Source organism: Crinia signifera, chromosome 4 (genome assembly GCF_055691185.1).
Source record: "Crinia signifera chromosome 4, ASM5569118v1, whole genome shotgun sequence".
Lineage (NCBI taxonomy): Eukaryota > Metazoa > Chordata > Amphibia > Anura > Myobatrachidae > Crinia > Crinia signifera.
In genome coordinates this window covers 258460804-258485428 of record NC_139220.1, presented here as the reverse complement: position 1 = coordinate 258485428, position 24625 = coordinate 258460804, and the positions used below count along the sequence as shown (strand labels likewise).

Here is a 24625-nt window from a genome sequence, read left to right as displayed (position 1 = left end):
ACAGTCAACAATCCATCCAATTGGTGAGTATATGTACAGTATGTGGTTACCTGAGTGTCGTCCTTGTCCCCTCCATCATCCTCTGCATCCCGGGATGGTTTAGACCCAGTGGGGGGAGTCACCTGTACGTTCACTGTGTTGGTAACCTCACCTTCAGCCTTCTCATCTGTAGGGGAACGTAGAGAAGAGCTAAACCACCACACTGGTGCTAGAACTAGATAAATGTAATCTTAGCTGTCTACCATGTCTCTTATTTGGTGTCATACTATTTATCAACATAGCACTATATTTAGCTAGTATTATTATTATTAGCTAGTATTATACTGTAAGCCATCTGTATCCCTTTTAGAACATGGTCCAGTCACTCAGTCACCAATCTGTTCTACTGTTATTATTCTCAATCAGCTTCCTCATAAAATTGGTCAGATATTGTCATGTGCTACAACTGGAAGTAGGACCTGTCCTATAAATGCAAGCCAAGCAGGGAAGGTGAAGGAATGTGGGAAGCCAGTACTGGAAAAGGGAATGGTTTTGTATAGAGATTTTTTGTATTACCGGTCTCCTTTAGTACAGCATTAACCATTACCATCCACTACATAAAAGTGAAGGCATGCATTTTGTGGCTTGAAGCAATAGTCAAAAGAAAGCAGTAGATACTGTACATGCATCATATACAAGTAACACCATAAAGAATGCAGCTTGACAATATACCAGGAGTTAGTGACTTCATTCTCACTCATTTTCTAGCTGTATTCTCCTGATGATTGGTCAAGCCCACAAAATGGCTGCCAACACTGTGTAAGTAGATGATAACAAAATCAATAGTGAGAGCTATTTACATAGGCAACTACTAATGCCTGTCTATTCACAGTTCATGAAGGCCTTTTTAATAAGACCAATAATAAAAAAAAAACCTCACTGAAAATATCCAACTACTAAAGATGATCTAGCACAGAGGAGGAGGCCCAGGGCTTAAAGTGGCCCTGGAAAGGTGGTGGAACTAATTTCCCTCTGCCACCTAATCCCCTTCCCTTCCCTCTATAAAACAGAGGAGCCAGGGCCAGTGGTAGGGATTTTTACAAAACCCCCTCCCCCCCTTGAAAATTGACTCTCTGTTAAAATTGCTCTACATGGCCAAGGAGGAGGATGAACTAGTTCCACCTGATAGACTTTAAGTGGTAGATTAGGACAAGTAGTCGCTATCTTCTCAGATTTTGGTACCCCCCCCCCCCCTCTCCCCATGAATTTTCTACAATGTTCATTGGTCACAAAAAGAAAAGTGTTATTTACATATTAATAAGCAATATAAATTTTACATTAAACAAAAAGAGTTATAAAGGAACCGGCAAAATGTATTGTACTAGCCACTACAGTACTGTATATTATTAGGTCACATGATCAGCTGAAAGCCACGTATAATAGGTATGTTGTAATCACAGTGTGTCTTATTGCTGGACAAGGCCTCTAGACTGTGTTCCACTATTTGTCTGCTCCATATGTCTTCCCAATCCCTGAAGCAGCCTTTATTTTCACCTCTGGGAAGAACAGACCTTGGAGATGTAGCAAATCTTGTAGATAAAGTACCAGCCAATCAGCTTATTCGTGTCATTTCACATGTAATGGGTAAAAACTGGAACCAGAGCTCTAGTCCCCAAACTCTGACATTCGGGGGGGGGGGGGGGTGCCTGTCCGGGGGATCCTGTGACACCTGTCACCAGAGAGACTGAAATTACAGCCTCCCCGGATGGTCCGGTTATGTTGTAAAAACCGGAATGGTCCAGACCATCCTGGGAGGCTGCAATCTCTACTTACCCACATCCCAGGTGACAGCTGTCTCAGGCACACCCCGGATCGGACACTACAAACTCTGGAATAGCAGATTGATGAATGGAGCCTTTCCGGTCCAGCCCGGCGTTCCTGTTTTTACCTAGTCCCCATGTTACAGGCTGTGTTTAAAAAAAATGACAGGAGTTGGTTGATTTGTAGTTTATCTCCATTTTAACACTCTTCAAGGCTTAGTACATCTGCCCCTTAGACTGCGAACCCTGGCCAAGGAACAGAGACCAGCTGGTGCATCTAATACTGCTGCTTTAAAGTTTTGGGAGATGACTACAAGCATAGTTTTCTACACCTTGTCCTGCTAAACTGCCTGTGGCATCTCCATTGTAGGCTATACTGGAGCTGCACACATGTGGGGCCTGATTCTGGTTCACTCGCAAAAGCAAATTCTCTCTCTAATGGACAAAACCATGTGCGCTGCCGGTGGGGCAGATGTAACATGTGCAGAGAGAGTTAGATTTGGGTGGGGTTTGTACTTCAAACTGAAATCTATATTGCAGTGTAAAAATAAAGCAGCCAGTAGTTACCCTGCACAGAAACAAAATAACACCCAAATCGAATGCTCTCTGCACGTTACATCTGCCCCACCTGCAGTGCACATGGTTTTGTCCATTAGAGAGAATTTGCTTTTGCAAGTGAACAAGAATCAGGCCCATAAACCCTGATCAGTCCAGTGTCAGACAGATGAACAGTATCAATGTCACCCTTTTCTCACCTTTGGTTTTCAGTCCTTTTTTGGCCTCTGTGTCTACCTTGGCCTGGGCCATGTTGTTCATGATTTCAGCCTTGTCCTTAAATTTTGCTGCAAAGGAGAAAAGGAACTTACTGTTCACTCGTACAGTACTCACAGAAATGTGCTAACTGTGTAATAATACTCTATGCACATTTATATTTCTCATACAAACAACACTTCCACACTCATTCTGTACAGATGTGTATTGTAGAGAGGCAACAGCAGGGGGCAGTGTCTGACGTGGTACAAATGTATTTTTTGTGAAGCAGGCTATTGCAGTACTACTTGTCCAGCAGATGGCGATATGACACAACTTAATTTAGCATAGTTGGCCAATGCAGCATAGCTGCTTTGTCTGTCTAGAGCAGTGGTAGCCAACCCTAGCCTACGAGAGCTACCAACAGTTCACATTTCCCAGACAACCTAGCTGCTGCACAGCTGCACTCATTAATCAGTGACACATTTTAAAAGATACACAGATGGAGCTAATTAGCTCACTTGTGATTCTGTGAGGAGACCTGCAAAACATGCACTGTTGGTAGCTCTCGAGGACTAGGGTTGGCTACCCCAGGTCTAGAGCAGGTATTCCCAACCACGGTCCTCAAGGCACACCAAAAGTGCAGGTTTTAGTGATATCCAGGCTTCAGCACAGATGGTTTAATCAGAACCCCTCAGATACTAATTAAGTCACCTGTGCTCAAGCCTGGATATCTACAAAACCTGCACTGTTGGTGTGCCTTGGTTGGGAATGCCTGGTCTAGAGAAATTGTTAAGGGGGAATCCTCCCATTGAAATGATCTGTACACGCACATATAGACTTCCCAGATAAAGAGGATGGAGTCTGGTGAAGCAGGCTGTAAGAAGTGGCACATTGAAGGGAGACTACACCGGGTTTGTGTCATTTGCAAACACTGAGACTACAACAACTAGATTATTATCTACTTAGGTTCTAGGGACAGTAATGGGGAACCTTCGGCCCTCCAGCTGTTGTTGAACTACACATCCCAGAATGCCCTGCTACAGCTTTGCTGTTTGTCCATGGTAAATCTGTTGCAGGGCATGCTGGGATGTGTAGTTCAACAACAGCTGGAGGGCCGAAGGTTCCCCATTTCTGTTCTAGAGCATTTACACTGACCAGTGCATATATATATGGCAAACACCACCTGTGTGTGTAGCCACACGACCTCCTCACACATCCTACTTGCTACATGAAGAATGGGAGCAAAGGGTGCTTGGAAAAACAACTTTAAAACCTCCAGTGGCGCCCTCTGCTGCACAATATAATCATTATCAGTAGCCACAATGTTGAAAGCACAGTCACATACTGGGCAGGCACACCACGGCCGTCACCATGATTAAAGGACCCTGTACTATACAAAACCAGACACAATTTATAGTACATAACCAATATGTTATTAGACATCAGAACCGACCACTAATACGCAATAGTAAGAGGCACGAGCATGAATGACTATAATAGTTCTAAACTGTTCTCCAAAACTTTACAGCAGCAGTATTATTTTATAATAAATCAGCGTGATTAACAAAAATCAGTTTAAAATAGAATCTAATATGCGCAGACTAAGTCATTTCACATCTGAAGTTATAAAAAAAAAAAAACTCCCTACACAAATGTACTTTAGCGTGGTGTTTAACAGTTGTCACTTTGCTCTTTTTTCTTGGTAAATAGAACGTCTTCTAGGCCCTCATTTCCTCCCAGTCATTCAGTAACCATCACCTTTTTGATACGTTCAACTCCATCCTTCCCCCCAATTCAAACCACCCTCAATGCTCATTTACCACCAGAATGGAGTAAATCCCTGCTTTGTCACCTCTTTTACCGCCAGAATGGAGTAAAGCTGCCATGGAACCGCTCTCTGCCAAGACTGACAAATTTGTATTTATTCTGTCCTGTCTTTGGTATTATTGTTTGTACCCTTCTCAATATCTGCTTCCATATTACCCACCTGCTCTTCTTACTCCTTTCATTGGGTACCCTCCTTTCATTCAGTAGTGCACGTAGGGGGGGTTTCTGAGTACCCAGAAAACCCCCCCAGGAGTCTAAGGGCGCTAGGCTGAAAAACTGAGGGTCCCCTCTTTCCATGGGTACAAGAATTTTAAAAATCGGCCCTTGGGAACCGGAGATATCTGACTTCAAAGCAGTGGCCCCCAACCAAGCCTGTTAATTGCTCTTCCCAGTCAGATATTTCAGGTTCTGTCTGACTAGAGTTTTTCTGAGAATAGATTCCAAAAGCTGGGACTCTCCCCCTTTGATGGACACTAGTAGCTTGTATCTACTGTTCCCAGAACCAGAGATATCAGCCTTTCTGCAGCTGGTTACTGCTCCAGCTCCACACACCTGGTATGTAGTTTTATATACTCGTTGGCAGATTGCTCTGCCCCCTGAATGCTGATCCCCTAGTCCCCAATACCATTTGATAGGTGGGATTCTCTAGTTTTTTATTCCATTAAAATCTAAGAAATCTGTTTCTGGAAACTGGAGATATCTGCAGTCAAGCAAGCTGTCCTCCCACCAGAAAATTATGAATAATAAGCCCACTCCACTATACACCTCTCCTCTGCATATTAAACATCCTCTAAAATATAATAGATATAATATAATAGTCTATCTATAATACTTTAACTGACCCGGCATATACTGGGTCACCTAAGTGTCCATCTCCATGCTTTGCTCCACCCCTCTGGAAACCCCCTTCTGAAAATTCTGCGTTTGCCACTGTCATTCTACAAACACTTCTACATTCTCAAGAAACCGTCTTGTGGACGGAGGCCAGGCCCAAGTGGCTAACATGGCTGTCGTGGCACTGAAGGTGTTAACCCTGTGTGATAAATATATTAAAAGAGGAATGCACATGACCAGCTCCTGTGGAATGTGAGTTGTATATACATTTTGGGACAGCTGATCCATGCTGTATTAAGTCTTCTGATTATAAAAACAGGGCCTGCAAGCCATGTGCGGGTAGATATCGCCTCACTGTCAGAGAGGAGAATACTGCTGCAATATCTTTTATGCTGTAAATGGTCCTTAGCAACAGATTTAGGAGGTTATAAACCACTTTGGTGGGTATTCCCAACAATTTTCCGGGCTGGCATTTGGAGGGAAGTGGTACAAAATCAGCTCCGGCTCCGATCAGCCTGTTTCTATTGCACCCACAAGTAAGTCCTAGGCTAAGCACACACACTGGAAAAATCATTAGATGGTGAGTGGCTAGCGGCTTACTACTAATTGCTGATTGACATAAACTTTGCAAGCCATATGAAGCTCTCACCTATAAAGCTCTCAAGTACTCTTCCCCTAGTCCAACTCCCTCCCGCCTACGATGGTGTACCAATGACTGCCTCCTTTCCTCCTTTCAATTCAGATCAGTTCTTGTGTGCCACTTCTAAACTCTAGAATGCGCTCCCCAGGTCTGCAACTATAGTTTTAGGGCAAGTGCCCTGGGTGTCAGATTTGAGGTGGCACTGACACGCACGCCACTACTAATATAAACTACAGTGGACAAAGGGTGACCGTTTGACATGCCTCAGCAGTGGGTGGACCCAGGGTCCTACTCCGATGCCTGAAGTGGTAGGATCCAGTTGGCTGTTTTACCCATGCCCTGCTCCTTCCACCTGCCTCTGCCTCCACAGCTCCTTCCTCCTGCTGCTACATTCGCTTGCCTTTTCCCACCTACTATGACCTCAATCTGGCTTCTTCTATTTGCTGTTACCTCTGCCTGGTACCGTCCTTGGATTTACCAATGTGTGTTATAGTATATAAGGCCACCACCAATGTGTGGAATAATATGTATAAGGGTACTACTAATGTGTGGCGTAATGTGTAAGGGACATTACTATTTGGCATATTTTATATATATATATATATATATATATATATATATATATATATGAGGGTACTGTCAAGGGATTCTGCCCTATTCAATCCGACATGTCAATCGCAGTCTTGTTAAGTCTTTTCAAAGGTAGGAGTGTTCTCCTTAAAAAACATGGTTGTGGTTTAGGTGCTGAAAATAATGAGAAATAGCGCTCTATAGTGTAATATGTTTGTGTGTTCACAGTGGCTAGTGATAATATGCGTACCACTCATCACTAATCACAGTGATCTTGTCTCAGGACTTCGTAGTTACCAGGATCTACCCGGATGGTGCCAGATTTGACCTTCTGACCGGTCTCCAAAGGTATCCCAAGTTGCTCATACGTCACAATGTGCAATTTAAAAGAGAAATTCTTTCATTAAAATGAATACAGGAGTTTTATTAAAGTGCATAAAAAAATGAAGATACAGCTTACACATGCAGTGGGATAAAGTGCTAGTGCTGAGGTAGAGTACTCTCAACGTGTCACTCACGCCCTTCTTCCTATTATATACTCTTCCTTCCTTCAGGAGAGTATATAATAGCCTTGTGGACAGTGGCACTCTGGACTGAAATAAGTTTCCCCAAACTCAGTATGCCATAAGCAATGTTTCAACCCTTTCATGGCTTTTTTCAAGCACAGCAGAACATATTGGTGGAGATATATATATGTGTGTGTGTGTGTGTGTATGTAAAACGGCTCAACTACTATGTGGCATTATGCGTATAAGGTGCAATACTGATGTGTGATGTAATAAGGGATACCGCTGTGTAGCATAATGTGCTATAAAGGACATTACTAATGTGTGCCATAATGTGAATAAGGGGTTTTATTGATTATCATAATGTGTATAAGAGGTTATACTCTGCAGTGAATAAGGTTGCACTACTGTGTAATATAATCTGAGTGGGGGGAGGGGGGAGTTTCACCAAATTTTTGCCTGGCCCTGGTCGACAAAAATACTAGTTTAGTCCCAGCACCCATCAGAATAGCCACTAGCCACACAGCCTTCATATGTGCCCTTTCAACCCATTTCTTCATTGAAGCCTGCCACTGCTTCTCTCTAATCTCTGTTCCCCTAACCCTGATGTTGTCGTCTGCCTTTTGTTCATCTAGATTGTAAGCACCAATGAGCAGGACCACTCCCTTTGTAATTTAATTTGAGCACTACAATTATGTTTTTTTAATACAGTATTTGAAGTAAAGTTATTATGTTCTTGTCTGACTTATTTTATACTTATACAAGACTTTGTGGCACCATATAAATAAACGATACATGCAGGTGTGGTGTTATATCATACCCAGCCACTTCATTTATAAGAGAATAAAGGTGCATAGCACAGCTCAGTTTGAACAGTTCAAATACCTGGCCTGTATCCTTTAATGCTGCTACATATGGCCACTTACACTGACAAGCCACATAGATAGTGGTAGTTGCATATAAGTAGCAGGATAGAAGCTGGAAGCCACGTGGGATAATTTGTCTCAGGATTAAATAGATGAGGCTCAGGGCTACTGGCTGCTGTCCAGGTTTGACGAGATTCTCATTAATCTGGACACTAATGCACCTAACAAGAGACACACAATCGAGCTCAGTGGAAGCAATTCCAAGGTCATAAAACCAGAGGTTCTTAAACAACCAGTTCAGAATATACAGTAGCTGCATTAGCTTTGCTAGATCATCGTTTATCATGTGGTGCAGATAGAAACGCATTTCCTGGAGTGACTATGTAGGAACTTGGCAGCAATGTATCTTGTCCTATTCTACCCCATTCATACCAGAAATGCAGGGACAAACCCGAGGATTCAGTTCCCGGGACAAGCAGGGACATTCCTGGGTTTGGACCCATTCACACCAGAAATGTCCCTGCATTTTCTGGTGTGAGAAGGGGGCGGGAAGGAGGCCGGCAGGAGGTGGGGAGGAGGCGGGCAGTCGGCGGGATGGCGGCGGAGGTGGGGAGAATACTCACCCCGGTTGCTGGTCCTCCGTGCAGGCCAGGGATCCACACAGGCGGCGGCGCAAATGATGGGACAGGCTGCGGATGAAGATGACGCAGCTCTCCGGCGTCCTCACTGCCGCCGGAGAGCTGCGTCATCATCATCCAACGGCTGTCCCGTCATTTGCGCCCGCCTGCATTAATTCCCATCTGACAGGACACGGAGGACACGGCAACCCGGGTAAGTATACCCTGTACCTTTCACACCAGCCAGGTCCCGGGAACAACCCTGGTACCTAGCCGGGTTGATTTTGTCTCGGGAACCTTTCACACCAGCGCTAGTACCGGGTTGTTCCTGGACTCAACCCGGGAATTTAGGCTGGGGTGAATGGGGTATTAGAGGTGTGCAGGAATGTGTACCTCATCCCCATTATCCCTTTAGAGCAGCTTTTTTCAACCACTGTCCCATGGCACACTAGTGTGCCTTGAGGTATACTCAAGTGTGTCACCAGAGCTAGAGATGTCCACACCAGTATACAGCCAACAATTCAACTGTTATTCACTGGTCTCTTGATTTCATATGAGGCCAATATATTTTATTTTTGTTACCTGTGGGGTTAATGTGTTTTTCTTTCCCTGTGGGGGTTTAATGGTATGACTTGGCAATTTTAAAATCGTGTTCGGTGTGCCATGAGTTGAAAAAAGTTTAAGATCACTCCATTAGAGGTGTGCAGGAATATGTACCTCATCCCCCTAGAGGGGTGCAGGAATATTTATTTATCTATTTCATGAGCACTCTGTGAAAAGAGGTCAGCAGACTTTGAGGGTGATTCAGGTTGGTTTGCAAAAGCAAACGCCTTCTTTAATGCACAAAACCATGTGTACTGAAGGTGGGGCTGTCCGCTGTAACGTGCAGATACATTTGGGTGAGGTTTGTTCAAACTGAAATCTATATTGCAGTGTAAAAATAAAGCAGCCAATATTTAGAAACAAAATAACTCACCCAAATGTAACAACACACCCTCCACCCATGTAATTATACTCACCTATCAGTCGGCCCGGTACTTCCTATGCAATGGCAAATATCACTGGGAAAATGGCCAGCACAGCCATTTTCCAGTGATTCGTGCATGCACAATAGAAGTGTCACCAGGAATGCGGTGCTGGCACCATGTTCCTGAAGACCTGCACCATGGTCCTGGAGCCCCAATTGGAGCCTGCACATGGGTCACTTCCTCTCTTAAAGCACCTCTGGCCTTCCATTACCAGTGGTGCAAGTATGGCGGTACGGGGTGGTACAGCGTACCGGTAAAAGATATACTGCCGGTACCCCGTACCGCCATAACAAATGCCCCCAAAAATGCTCAGTGCGCATGCGCGCATATGGAAGTGGCGGGGGGCGTGGCCTCCGCCGCCCCGCCACAGTTGATAGCGTTCGGAGGGGAGGGGAGCGCATCGCGTGTATCTCCCTTCCCCTCCCTGTGTCACTGTGACACAGACGCCTGCTCTCCAATCAGAGCTCGCGGGCTGGCAGCCAATCAGGAGCCAGCCCGCGAGAGAGACTGCAGGGCTGGAGAGTGGAGACACGGAAGATGCGCTCCCCTCCAGTCCCCAGGAGGGGGAGAACACCTGACGGTGAGTTGCTGCTGAATACTGTGGGGGCATTCATGTGTGGCACTGTGGGGGCAGATCTGGCACTGGGGGCATATGTGTGGCACTGTGGGGCATATGATATCTGGCACTGGGGGCATGTGTGGCACTGTGGGGGCAGATCTGGCACTGTGGGGGCATATCTGGCACTAGGGGCATATCTGGCACTGCTGGGGCATAAGTGGCACTTTGTGGGCATATGTATGGCACTGGGGGGCGTATGTGTGGCACTGGGGGCATACTTAGCACTGTGTGGGCATATCTAGCACTGTGGGGGCATATGTGTGGCACTGTGGGGAATATGATATTTGGCACTAGGGGCATATGTGTGACACTGTGGGGGCATTTATGTGCGGCACTGTGGGCATACCTAGCACTGTGAGGGCATATGTGTGGCACTGTGGGGGCATACTTAGCACTGTGGGGGCATATCTGGGACTAGTGGCATATGTGTGGCACTGTGGGGGCATGTGTGGCACTGGGGGCATACTAAGCACTGTGGGGGATATCTGGCACTAGGGGCATATCTGGCACTTTGGGGGCATATGTATGGCACTGTGGGGGCGTATGTGTGGCACTGGGGGGCATATCTAGCACTGGGGGCATATGTGTGTGGCACTGTGGGGGCATATGTGTGGCACTGTGGGGCATATGTGTGGCACTGTGGGGGAATATCTGGCACTGGGGGCATACTTGGCACTGTGGGGCATATATGTGTGGCACTGTGGGGGTAAATTATATCTGGCACTGTGGGGGCATATATGTGCACAAGCCCAAACAGAAATGTCATTGTGGTTTAAAGTTTTGTCATGTAGCCACTCCCCCTCGTGTCATATGACCACGCCCATGATCACGCCCATTTTTTGACGCGCGCCGACACAGTACCACTCAGAAATTTTTTTTCTACTTGCACCACTGATTATTGCATAAATGGACATATTTAACAATGTTATAACAGCTTCAGCTACACAAAAGTTAATGTAACACTTAAATAGGACTAATCTGAGCAGTGGTGATAAAGATGAAAAAGGATGTACTTTGTTGTGATCTTCATCTGTCTGCCTTCACCCCCTCCCCATGCATTTACCGAGGTAATTATGAAATGTGCTGGTCGGAGGCATGCCATTTTTATCAGTAACTGTCCACTGTTACGTATGAGCTTACATCAGTGATTTTCACATTTTAATTTGGGGCACTTCGAAGAATTCAAAAATCCAAGGGACAACATCAGCCTCCCACAGGGAAAACCATAGACACAATAACCCCCGCCAAAAAATAAATAAAAAAAACAACCCATTGGCCTTCACATACAAAAAAACCCCCAATGAGACTGGCTCCTACAAGAAACAAAAATAAAATACATAGGATAACACATGAAAAAAAAAATCACAATTTACTGCGAAAGGATTACGATTAGATTAATTGCTATTTTTTACTTTATTTTGTCTCGCACAAATCAGTCCGCATGCACAGTCATTCATTAATTTAATGGATTGCGAATTTTCACATCAGTGATCAACTCTGAATAACCCCCTGAATCTGCTGTATTTTGCTATGATTACTTGTTTTGTTTTTTATATATATATTTTTTTTATCGCTGTTCTCCTGACGTTGGTTCATTTCCTGGACAATCGTTTATCTTCTGCCTTCTCCAAACTCAAAGGGCCACAATCTCAATGTCGAGCACCCGGAGAACACTCTGTTCGCCGCGGCCGCTTGCACCCAGCACATGCGCAGAAATGCGCATGCGCAGGTAAGAAAACATTGCGAATAACCTCCCTGGAGTAAAGCTGCTCAAGGGAAAAATATTCTATTGGAAAATCATTGGAAGAGTACACTGAAGAAAGAGCGGGATGTAATGTCCGAGTTCGGCACATGTGCTCGATGCCGCTCAAACTCAAACTTTTTTTTTTAAAGGGGCAATCATTTAAAAGGCAAAACCATATCAAGGCAAAGGCATATACAGTATCACTACAAATGAGTTAATTGATTAACTGCCTTAATTAATACAATAGTACTAAGCATAGTCAGAGTAAGCTAATATCTGTGCAAATTAAGACTGTTAATTAAGACATAAGACAATCCTATCATAGTGAGAGTACTATCTGCATTACGTTCCTTATAGCAGTATATTGCTAGCAGAATGTACCCTGTATTTTATTCTATTCCATCCATGATATGCTAACATCAACAATGTATTCCTTTCTACATAATCAGTGTATCGCTGGGGTCCATCTGGTTCTCACTTCCCTTCTGTAACCCGGCACACTAGCATAATAGCAATTTATCTACTTAGCTTCAATCTCTTTTAAACTATACTTGAATGCCAAAGAGATAATCCATTTACAGCAACTAGGACATGGCAGGACAGTGCCACAGAGAGACTGATACTCTCAGGACAGGTTATCACTTCTGCAGTCTGATGCTCAGTGTAGCAATACTGTATGTACGGTCATATAAAAAAATGAATCCTTACATTAGGATTAATATGTGTGCACTTCTAAGTCCCTTTGCATAGGGACAGATTCTGCAGAGGGCCTTATTCTAGTTCACTCTTTCTGACAAAATACTTCTTAGATGGACAAAACCTTGAGCACTGCAGGGGGGCAGATGTAAAATGTGCAGGAGAATTAGATTTGGGTGAGTTATTTGGTTTCTGTGCAGGGTAAATACTGACTGCTTTATTTTTACACTGCAATATAGATCTCACTTTGAAGTAAAAACCCCACCCAAATCTAATTCTCTCTGCATAAGTTACATCTCCCCCCCCCCCCCCTGCAGTGCACATGGTTTTGTCCATCTAAGAAGGATTTTGTCAGAAAGAGTGAACTAGAATAAGGCCCAGAGTTTGGGGACCAAAGTGCAGGAGCTGGTATTTCCAATAGGCATGTGGGGCACATTCCTAGGGTTGCCACTGGCTGGGGGCTGGCGCTGCAGTCCCCCGGTATCAAAGCTTTCCAGTTCCCCAATGCAGCCATTGCTATTTGGACACATAATATAGGAGATCAGATAAGCATACACCCCATAGAATATGGTCCCTCTTAGCAGTCAGAATATGGTTCCTCTTAGCAGCCATGGTCAGCGTTAAGACACTGATCTGAGAACATTGATTGGCAGCTATCGATGATCTGCGATCCACTGGGGAATCAGGGAGATTAAACATGCTACTAATTCCAGATCTGACAATCCCAACCATTTTTGGTTGAGATTTTGGAATCAGGATTTTTAAACAGGTTTAATATTCTCAATACTCCATCCAGTGGCGTAACTATAGCACCGCAGCCCCCGCGGTCGCAGGGGGGGGGGGGGCGCTGTGCATGTGGGGGCGCCGGGGGGCTGAGTTGCTATAGTTAGCACCCTCCCATCCACCTGTCCGCCCATCCACCGCTTGCCGCCCACCAATCCGACGCCCGCAGCCTTACCTGTCTTCAGTTCTTCTGCTAGTGAGACGGACCACAATAAAATGTCCGCCCCATATAGCACACAGTTCTCTGAAACTGTCTGCTGTATGGGGGCGGACATTTTGTGTTGGTCCGTCTCCATAGCAGAAGAATGAAGCCAGCAAGGGAGCCGGGACCAGCGGCAGCAAGACAGGTAAGGCTGCGGGTAGGGGATGGGGGAGGGGGGCTGCTGCGGAGGGGGGGGCTGCTGCGGAGGGGGGGGGGCGCCCAATTTATAGTTACGCCCCTGACTCCATCCCCGTTGACGGGGCATAGACAAATAGCAGCAATATGTTGCTGATGTATGGGGGCCTTTACTGCAGTTACTGTTGTAACTTGGGTACACCCAGACAAGCTGAAAATAGAGTTTGAGAAGTTAGAACATCCTACAGCAATCAGAGCAGGACACTTTTGCTCAGCCATCTACTGGCTCTACATAGGAAAGCCTGAAGTGGAAGCAGATAGACCAAGCGATCACCAAAACATAAACAACAGAACAGTGCTACTTGGCTCCTATGAAATTGTTGTAGGGAAATTGTGGTGTCAAGAGCCCAGGTTCCAGGGGAAATTTACTAAGAAGGCCGATTACGGCCGACCCCTTGTACAAACACGTACGACCAGGATCGACCTCAATAGGCCGAAAATACTAATGGAGAATTCAGCAGATTTACTAAGCCGTGGTATTCTCCTGAATACGACGGCTATTCGTATAGCTGAATAGCCGTTAATTCAGCTATGGGTGCTGAATTAACAGCAGCCAAATATGTACGAGCCACCAGCATCGCACAGATCAGTCAGATACGTGCAATGCATCTCTGTGGGAAAAAAAAAAATATCGAAAAATAAATTAGTAATTGAACAAAACGTTGTGCGTTCTCCCTGCTATAACCAGCCCCAGGCTCATTGAGGCAGTCCTGGTTGCAGAAATACAGGTGGAAAAATTACACAGGGGTCCCCTGTATTTCTATAACCAGCACCAGACTCTTGGCCTGGTCCTGGTTATCAAAATACGGGGGACAAAAGGAGCAGGGGAAGAGCTGCAAGTGTCAACACACTTGCGGCTCCTCAGTCCAGTGTATACAGGGTACTCTGTGTATTTTTTTTCTCAATTGTGGATGCTATATGGACTAAAGAGGGCGCGATCTACACCGGATGGGATGGTGAGTATAATTTCACAGGTACCCCTATGAATTGTACTGGAGAAGAGGACAGGCCTACGGTGGACCCTATAGGTAAGTATGTGTGTATGTAGTATGTGGTAAAGTTATACTTTATTAGTCTCTGTGTGTTTTATTTCGGTATTGGTTGCGTTGGTGTACTACAAGAACCAGTGGGCCCATTAATGCCCCACATGCAGGGACTTGTGGTTCTCCAAGTCACTTCATGTGGGGGAGACTTGCTGATTCTTGTAGTTCCACAATAGAACCATATACTTTATATCTTATTTCTACACTTTTATGGCGGGGACAGCCCTGGGCTTTATTTCAGGCCGGGATTCCCAAGCCGTATTCATTCTATGGCTTGGGAACTATGTTCTAGTTCATAGATCCAAATCATTACTCTGTATAAAAAGGGCAGTAGTTGTGGAAGGCAGATTTACTACCTTATGCTAATGTGAGAATCAATTCATGCATTGGCATGCAAAAACATGTGCCGACCACTGATCTCATGCCAGCCACTGCAATCCTCATCATTAGCGCTGGCACTTGCCTTAGCCCAATACTGGGTGCAAGAGAGCTCATGGCATTCTTACAAGTCTGGTTAATACATGTGCTGCAAAAGGTGGTCTCTTTCAAAAAGCCCAGGGCCAGGTTAACAGTACCATCTCCCCCACTGACCACAATTATTTTTATTATTTTATTATTATATATTTTTTTTAAATGTTGTCATTGAACATGTAAGCATCTGGGAGCTGAGACATTAAACAGCTCTGTGGATTTTTGTATTCTATTGCATCTGCAGAATGTTGACATGTGAAGCGAAGGGTTTGGGACAGCCCAGGGACCCCCAGGCTTGCATCCTACCTTGTGCCAGCTAACGGGTCTCACCTCCCCTAAGGAGCTATATTCCCAGAGAGAGTCAGGGAAATGGTGCATGCACACAAGAGAGCAAAGCATAGTTACCTACCCACCTGCATTCTGAAGGAAACTCCCTGAAACAACAGCAATCTCCCTCTCTCCCTGATAAGTCTACCAATCTCCCTTATTTCACCAAGCCCATATTATGCAGCTGTTACATTTTTTGGGCAAAAAATAAATCAGATATTTATACATTCAAATGCGGTCATCAGTGACATTTTCCTGCATTGGTAATAAGGTAATAATGGAATATGTCTACACAAAGGGCAGAACTCTGGGAGGCAATGGAGTCATCTGCCGCCGGGCTCCTGCTCTCAAGGGGGCACCACTGCCAGTTTAAAACCATTAATTGAAAGCCATTAAAATCGCTTCTGTGGCTGAGTTCTGAAATATAAATGTGTTCTCTCTCTCTGTATATACATACAGTATATAATATATATTTCCTAACAGACTATATATATATTGAATAACGTGTATGTGGGTGTATGGGGGGGGGCACCAATATTCATTTTGCCTCCGGGCAACTGGGACAAACTTACGCCACTGTGTCTACATACATTAACATACCTCCCAACATGACCCTCTCCAGGAGGGACACTCTGCTCTGCTTCTGGACTTTCCTCTTAATTTGGGATTGCCATCACTTGTGGTGAAACACCTTTCTTATTGGTAAACGTGTTCAAAAACAGGTGATGGTAATCGTACATTAAGAGGGAATTCCAGAAGCAGAGCATTGTGTCCCTCCTGGTATGGGTCATGTTGGGAGGTATGTATTAATAAGGTTTCTTGTATCCACTTTTATGGAACCACATGTAAAACACAATACATGAGCAACCCTGACACCTACAGTAGATGTTACTAACTGCTTTGGTGTTCTCTTTATATGGATTGGAGTCATTTTATGATGCACCTCTCAGATATAGCAGTACATGTCTGCGCTTATAGGTGCTACCTCCACTAGCTCCCTGACAGTCCTTTTTTTTTTTACAAGTGTGCAAGTATGGTTAAATTGCATTTGGAATTTATTGCATAGGCATCACATTTATTATTATCATCACATACAGTATATTGCGCCATACTTGCCTACCTGACCCTCTCCATGAGGGAGAAAATGCTCTGTTCCTGGATTTCCCTGGTAATGTATGATTGCTATCACCTGTGGGGAGCTAGGTAATTGATAAGAAAGGTGTTTCACCACAGGTGATGCCAATCATACATTACCAGGGAAGTCCAGGTACAGAGCATTTTCTCCCTCATGGAGAAGGTCAGGTAGGCAAGTATGTATTGCACTGAGTTAGAAGAAAATAAATATCACAGCAAATAGCTGCAAACAAATTAATACAATATTGCAGGCAGCAATCGTTACTTGCTAAATTTATTAAAATATATAGTTAATATTGCTTAGAAATATATTGCAACAAGCATTTAAGCACATATACACCCATATAAGGACTATTCATGCCCCTTCGGTGGAGCATGACACACCCCCTTAATTGTGCGCTGTGCAAAATTGGGTACTTGTGTATTATCACGGCGCCCACTACGCTGTTTGCGTAGAGGGCTATTCACGGTAGTGAAATCGCATACCATATTGTATGGCATGCGATGCGATGCAATTTTCCTATATAATGTATTCACTGCTCTGTGTCAGTGAATCCATTAAAAAGATAGGGTGCGATAAAAAATCGCATCGCATGCCATTATTGTATGGCATGCGATGCGATGGTGTGCGATAAAAAATCGCATCCCATCGCATCGCATGCCATTATTGTATGGCATGCGATGCGATGAGATATCGGTTCTGATGGAACCGATAATAATGCCAGTTAATGTCCTATACCATTAAATGACATATCATGTCATTTATTTTGGCCCCCCACTATCCACGTCATCCAGAAGCGTGGCGAGCGGGGCTGGACGTGTCCGACTGACCTTTTCATACCCCCACTATCCACTATGGAGCTGATTTTATATAGTGTGGCGAGCGCAGCGAGCCACCGAGCCCGAAGCGCGTCGAGTGCAGCGAGCCCTGCGAGGGGACGTGTAATACATGTAACATAATACTCGTGCGCTCGCCACGCTTCGGGCTCGCCAAACTATATAAAATCAACTCCACGCCGACGTGGATAGTGGGGGCTTGAAAAGGTCGGACGGACGCGTACCGCCGCCGCTCACCACGCTTCAGGATCACGTCGATACTGGTGGGGGGGCCTTAAAAATGACATTATATGTAATGTAATGTATACTACATTAAATGCCATTATAAGCATCAAAATCGCATCGCATGCCATACCATAACGGCATGCGATGCAATGCGATTTTACTACGTTTGCGTACGTAGTCAAATCGGGCACTGTGTTAATACACAAGTACCCAAAACTTTACTACCAACTATATAATCACCCTGAAACTAGTTTTCAAAAGTAGGCAAGTATGGAGAAAAGGCTATGGCGCAGTGACACAGGTTTTGCTTTCACTGCGCAGTACCATCTTCCTGAAGAGGTAATTGGAAGATAATGATGTGAAGCAAGAGGAACCTGCTCACCGGCACAATGTGCGCAGAGCAAGTTTAAACTCAGAGGGACAGTACCCACGGGCCCGCCCTCTATCTAGGGCCCTCTGTGGTCGGCATGTTTTTTTTTTTTACTTTTTTTTTTTATTAAAGCACTGCATTGCAAGTAAAAAGTTACATCTTCTGCATAATACAATAATGTATATCAATGAAAGGACAGTAATAACAGTGATTAATGGATATTTTATACAACAAACATATGCTACTGTAGTTGTACTTTCCCGCCGTTTTGGATGTGTAATCACAGTAACATCACATTGAAATAAAGTACATTGTGTAATACAAAACAAAAATGCGGTCGGCATGTATTTTTAAAAGAACATTTTTCTTTTTTAGCTAAAGGTTTTGTGCATGGGAGTGGGGTAGTGCTGCAGCTTCACCTATCTTCCAATGTGACAATGATTAATGGTGCATACCTCCCAATATGACCCTCTCCAGGAGGGACACAATGCTCTGCTCCTGGACTTTTTCTTAATGTAGGATTACCCTCATCTATGTTGAACAGGTAACTTGATAAAAAAGGTGCTTCAACACAGGTGATGTCAATAATACATTAAGAGGGAATTGCAGGCCGAGCAATGTGTCCCTCCTGGAGAGGGTCATGTTGGGATGTATGATGGTGCTGAGCATCAGAAGTCGAGGCACACTGACTGCACAAGTGTGCAGTGCATTACTGGGAGTTGACAAAGTCACATGAGACTTTGCACAAGAGGTCAGAGGCTGAGATGCATGTGCTGAGCTCTGATTGGTGGAGCTCATCACATGCTTCTTCTGTGGCAGACAGCAGCAGCAGCCTCATCATGGGAGACTCTATGGTCTTTAAGTTTATACTGCCTTTACACAGTGTAATATTCTCCCATGTAGTTTGCGGCCAGTAATGACAAGAGGGAGAGGGCCCCCCTGTCTAAAGTGACCCGCCTCATGCCATTAGGCCTCTGTCACTGTGGTGAGGGTGAGGCCTAATGACATGATCATAGAAACATGTCACTAGACCTACCCCAACCACAGGGACAGAACATTCACTGTGTTTATAACCACATTGTGCCCACTCCACTAGGAAGTGTACTGAATCTGTGTGTTTGTCACCCTATGTAAGCTAGTAAAATACAAGCAAAAGGATGTGACCAGAGGAAAGTAGAAGCACAGCAGTCAGCGGGAAGATGGCGCCCCTCTAATACAAGCCTATGCAACCTTCTTTGGCTCTACAGCTGTTCTGTATCTACCAGGTTCACTGGCTGACAAGGTACACAGGGAACTGCAGTTCCAAAATGGCTGTAGATTGATGCTGACTGTATTGTAACATTCACCTACAGTCTCCTTATTCCAACATCACAGAACAACCAGTGCTATGTAGTTGTGAAGCTTACGTAAACCTCAGGTCAAGAACTGAAGAGAATTCAGTAAAGAAAAACAATAGTGTCCTCTCTAGCTATCAGTCATAGCCACTACCGTGCTATTAGTCCCAGTAGGTCCATCAGCCCGTGTTCAATGGAAGTTCTCTTACCTTCCCCTAGAGGGTCCAGGGTGTGGATCATAAGCTGGAAGATGGTGCTGCGTATGGTGCTGTTGTGCAGAGAGGCCGAGCTCCCGCCTCTGGTAAGGAATGGCTTCAGCTGGACAGAGGTGGAACAAATATTTTACATTAACCATGACTCAGTATATCTACATGTATCATTCATTATCAAATAGCTTTAACATCCTCATACCATAAATCAAACAGAAGGAGACAATATGACCAGAGGTAGATAACCCGCACTTCTCCCAGATGTGGTAAAACTACAAGTCCCAGTGTGTCTCCAAAAAAATAAAGTCTAACTATTGTCTTGTTCACTACACCTCTTGTTACTTATTTAAATCAGCCACTAACAGAATAAAGGGAAGATTTAGCAAAACACTGGACAGAAAAAATACCAACCAATCAGCATCTATCTACCTGTCATTTTTCAAAAATAGCATTTAACAAGACAGTAATGCGCTGATGGTTGGTACTCTATCCCTTTGATACCTATGTCCAAATGTTCAAAGCAATCAGCTTCTATCTGGTATTTGGAAAATGCCAGTTGGAGCTGATTGGTAGTTCTTTTTGGGCATATTAAATCATGGTTGCCCACTTATAGACTGCCCTTTCTGGGAGAGTACAGCCAGCTTGGGGAAGAAGGTGGTGGGGTGGTGACGTGACACAATAGTAGGTGAGGCTCACTAAAGGCTGTGTTGGAGGTGTGGCCATTGCAATAGTGTCATCGCTGCCACACCCTCCACTGCCGCTATTACAGGAATTGCAGAGCAGGGGGGGCATGAAGGGGGATTTTGCCGAGGGGGGATTGCAGGAGATTGAAAGCATTGCGGGGGACTTGCCCACATTTTCAGGGGGCCAGGAGGCAGACCTGGTTTCAGGAAGCCTCATGGTAGTTATGTACCCAGCAGGGTAGTTATGTATGCAAAGAGATAAAGTGGAGAGAGATAATGTGCCAGCCAACAGCTCCTAATGTTACATGCTGTGTTTGAAAAATGACAAGAGCTGATTAACTGGTTCTTTTTCTCTCTAAACTTTTATAGACGTGCCCCCTTAATCTCTCTCCAAGCTTTGCTAAATCTGCCCCACAAGCAGATTTATGAACAGTGATATTCTTATTATCACTCATTATGAATGATACATGCTGATGCAAGCAATCAGCTCCTAATGGTCATTATTCAAATGCAACCATGCTGTCAGAAAGCTCCATCAGAGAGCTGCGTTGCAGCTGTGAGGCGGAAAGATGCAGTATATTGCTATGAACCAAAAAAACTTTAAAAAGTGATGACATACAATACTTCAATCTTTAAAAAGATTAGCCTTTTCGTATTAATGCTATTATTGGAAATAGACAGCAATAAGGGCCTAATTCAGGTTGGTTTGCAAAGCAAAACCATGTGCACTGTAGGTGGGGCAGATGTAACAAGTGCAGAGAGAGTTACCTTTGTTTTGAAACTGAAATCTATATTGCAGTGTAAAAATAAATCAGCCAGTATTTACCCTGCGCAGAAACAAAATAAATCAATATCAAATGTAACTCTCTCTGCACGTTACATCGGCCCCACCTGCAGTGCACATGGTTTTGTCCATTAAAGAAGGAGTTTGCTTTTGCAAACCAACCTGAATCACCCCCCTAAATATCTTACACATCAGTAAGAGAGTTAATTGGATTTATACATTTCAGCAGCATGTATTAACCTCTTTGGATCACCTACCTTTAATCTGTTGTTGTCTTCTGGTGGCTTTGGCTCATCCCCTGCAACTGACCCATTGCCTTTCTGTACATAGACATGAAGAGTAACCACGTAACACCATCAGTCAGGACTTCACAAAGCAAAGACTCTCAACCATCAGCAACAAAAATGTGTAATAATAAGCGTGCTGTGTGCAGGACAACGCAGGCATTTGGCTGAGGAACTCTATCAGTCTTGTCATTAGTTATATTAGGAGGAGTATGCTTTGTAGACATGAGGGAAACCCCAGTCTTGTTGCTGAGGGCACCCAATTCATCTCACACGCCAGCCAGGTAACACTTGATTAATGAGTTTGCTTTGAATAGAAAATAAAAGGGCACAATGCCCAGCATTTGTGCCCCTCTTGTGGCACATAAATCATTGGTAAGTATACTGCTGGTCAGGGATGAAATTGGTTATGTGTTTTATCCATTCGACAAATATCCCTGACAGGACGCAGTCAGGAAACATCCAGATGTTATATTATTTCTGGTCTAGGCATTATTTTCTCTTGTGTTTATGACCATTTGCATGGCAATTTACAGGGGTATGGGTAAAAACCAGACTGGACATGACCCCGGAACACCGGACAGGACAGGCTCCATTCATCAATATCTGTCATTCTGGAGCTTGTAGTGTCCAGGAGGTGCCTGTCCGGTGGGGCTGCTGTGACACCTGTCACCAGGGAGAGGAGAAGGGGGAGAATACAGACTCCCTGGCTGGTCTGGGGATAAAATAAAAACCAGAACAGTCCGGACCACACAGGGAGGCTGTAATCTCCCCTTCCCCATGTCCCTAGTGAAAGACATCATACGCATCCCTCTGGACTGGACACTTGGACACTACAAACTCCGGAATGCAGAGTTTGATGTCTGGTCCAGTGTTCTGGTCTTGTCCGGGTCCAGTTTTTACTTAGTCTTAATTTACAGCACTGTTGGGCAGTACAGGTCAATTTGCCGAATTCATGTTTGTACGCAGATGCTTCAGCACGTGTGATTTTCTAGGTTACAATGCGACTAATGGGGTTACTTGAGGTTGTATTGCTCATTCGAAAAATTACATCTTGCGGCAGGAGGCTGCGGCAGGGATGCCCAGTACAGAGCAAGCCCCCCAACATGCTGGGTCTTGCCCTTTAATGCACACGCAAAATGTTGCGTTTGCATTGCTATTGTGCAAGTGCTTCGCTATATGCTATACACGAGGCAGACAGCTGTAAACCCCCCCCCCCCCAAAAAAAAAAATGGTCAGGGCACTTCTCCATTTTCAAGGATCCCTTAATTCCCATTGTTTGGGTTCTGCATGCAAGTAGTACCAGTTGTGCACATGCACAGGACATGCCCAGAGACCACGGCACAAAACAGTACGCCTCTGTCCGATTGACAGGAATAAGCATTCGTGGGGTGATGGACAGTATTTCTGGGAATGAGGGCGTCACCCATATTTTCTAGGAGTAACCGGTCTGAAAATGGCACCATGAGGCAGAGTTTCCTTGGCCTTGCAAGCCGGCCCACATCTGCAACCCTGAGTAAGGTTAGACTTAAGGTGCCCATACATTAGTAAGATTTATCTTCAGATCTGGCTGGTTGGAACAAAAACATAGTTATGGATGAGTGACAGTTTGTCAGTTTTCCAGCAATTCCAAGCAAATGGTCAACTGTCATTTGCAAACATCCATAACCATGTTTTTGTTCCAACCAGCCAGATCTGAAGATAAATCTGCGTGTGTATGGCCACCTTTACTCCAAAGCTACAGAACACTGCGCTATGATGTAGAAATGTGTATTTTATTCTTTATAAAATTGTAAATCTTAATACTTTATAAAAAATGAGCGCTTACATTTCTGGTACCAGTTTTTGCTCAGTACAAAGGACTTCCTGGATTGCGGACCCAGATATGGCTGGAATCTGAACTAAACCGGGGACCGATAATCTTCACAACGAACCAGGTGGCCACCTGTTTATTTACAATTGTGCACACATGGAAGGACAATTGAGGTGGTAATTATATCACAAAAAACTTTCTCACTCAAATTAATTCCTGCTTTCATGTGCAAAGTGCTGTTGCTGTAAATACTTACAGGAACATATTTTTGCTCTGCATTAATACTAACAATTGAATCTAACAAATACTAACATCGTGAGGAATAATCCCATCTTTCATCATTGAAATTGAGCCTTGCTTCGTTTTATATTAGTTGTGGTATTATTGATTTATCCATTATCTATTATTTGGTGTACTGTTGTTTTACCCATTTTTATGATTTTGAATTATATTTATTATTTTCAATGCTATAATGATGTATAGTGAATGATGGTATATTAGGTCTTCTAGTGGAAAGGTCTGTGTGTGACCAAACTGCAGCACAATTAAAACGGGTTTAGGAGTCCAATTATCTAATTTTATTTGTAACATTTTATCAAATCAAGTATTGAGATTTACAATTTTATAAAGAATAAAATACACATTTTTTCATCATAGCGCAGTTTTCTGTTCTTTTCTGTTGGTCCCCTATAAAATTGTGGTTAAGTATCCACATTTCTTCACTGCTGCTTTGATTGAAATTAGGTGACCACAAATCCCAGGTGGTCCCTTGAGCGCGCCACTATTGTTTCATTTTGTTCATTTTTTTACTCCAAAGCTGCCTACCCTCCTGCATTCTGCAGGAGACTCCCTGAAATAACAGCAATCTCCCTTATTAGTCTAGCAATCTCCCTCATTTCACCTAGCCCACATTACACTGTTACATTTTTGGGGGAAAAAAGGAGGAGGTGCTGAATCATCAGCACCATTTCCCAGCACTTTACCAAGTATAGTAGCTCTTACTAACTGCTTTGGGGCTCATCTACATTTGGATATAAGTCATTTTAAAAGATTCCTCTCAGATGTAGCAGTACACACCCACGCTTCTAGGTGCCACGTTCACAATCTGCTTTCACAATCTCTCCATATATGGAACTAGACACGCCCTTTGGGTGGAGCATGACACGCATCCTCAATGGGACGCTGTGCAAAATTCTACTAACAACTATAATCTCCCTGAAACTAGTTTTCAAAAGAAGGCAAGTATGACCTACTCAGGCTGCAGTGGCAGAGGGTCACTGCGATTGATGGTTGCAATGTTCCCCAAAACTGCGATTACAAATGCAGGCAGGGGGTAGTATGCACCTTCTCCTGCATTTGTATTGCTTCTGGATCGCATATGGCAGCTGCAGCGATCCAAGCTGAATCAGGACCAATGATAGCAAGTGAAGCC

General features: G+C 44.2%; 1 protein-coding gene across 3 annotated transcripts in view; it reads right to left on the bottom strand.

Annotated features, from left to right (window-relative positions):
- The window catches only part of SLC24A1 (solute carrier family 24 member 1), a 67092-nt gene that overhangs the window by 16288 nt on the left and 26179 nt on the right, over positions 1–24625 (bottom strand). For 2 of the 3 annotated variants that reach the window (XM_083184327.1, XM_083184326.1), the window contains exons 3-6: positions 21354–21416; positions 19630–19738; positions 2555–2641; positions 51–166 (exon numbers count right to left, since the gene is read on the bottom strand). In XM_083184327.1, coding sequence (XP_083040453.1) covers positions 51–166; positions 2555–2641; positions 19630–19738; positions 21354–21416 — 375 coding nt within the window. The remainder of the gene's footprint in view (positions 1–50; positions 167–2554; positions 2642–19629; positions 19739–21353; positions 21417–24625) is intronic. The other variant, XM_083184328.1, reaches the window with a different exon arrangement.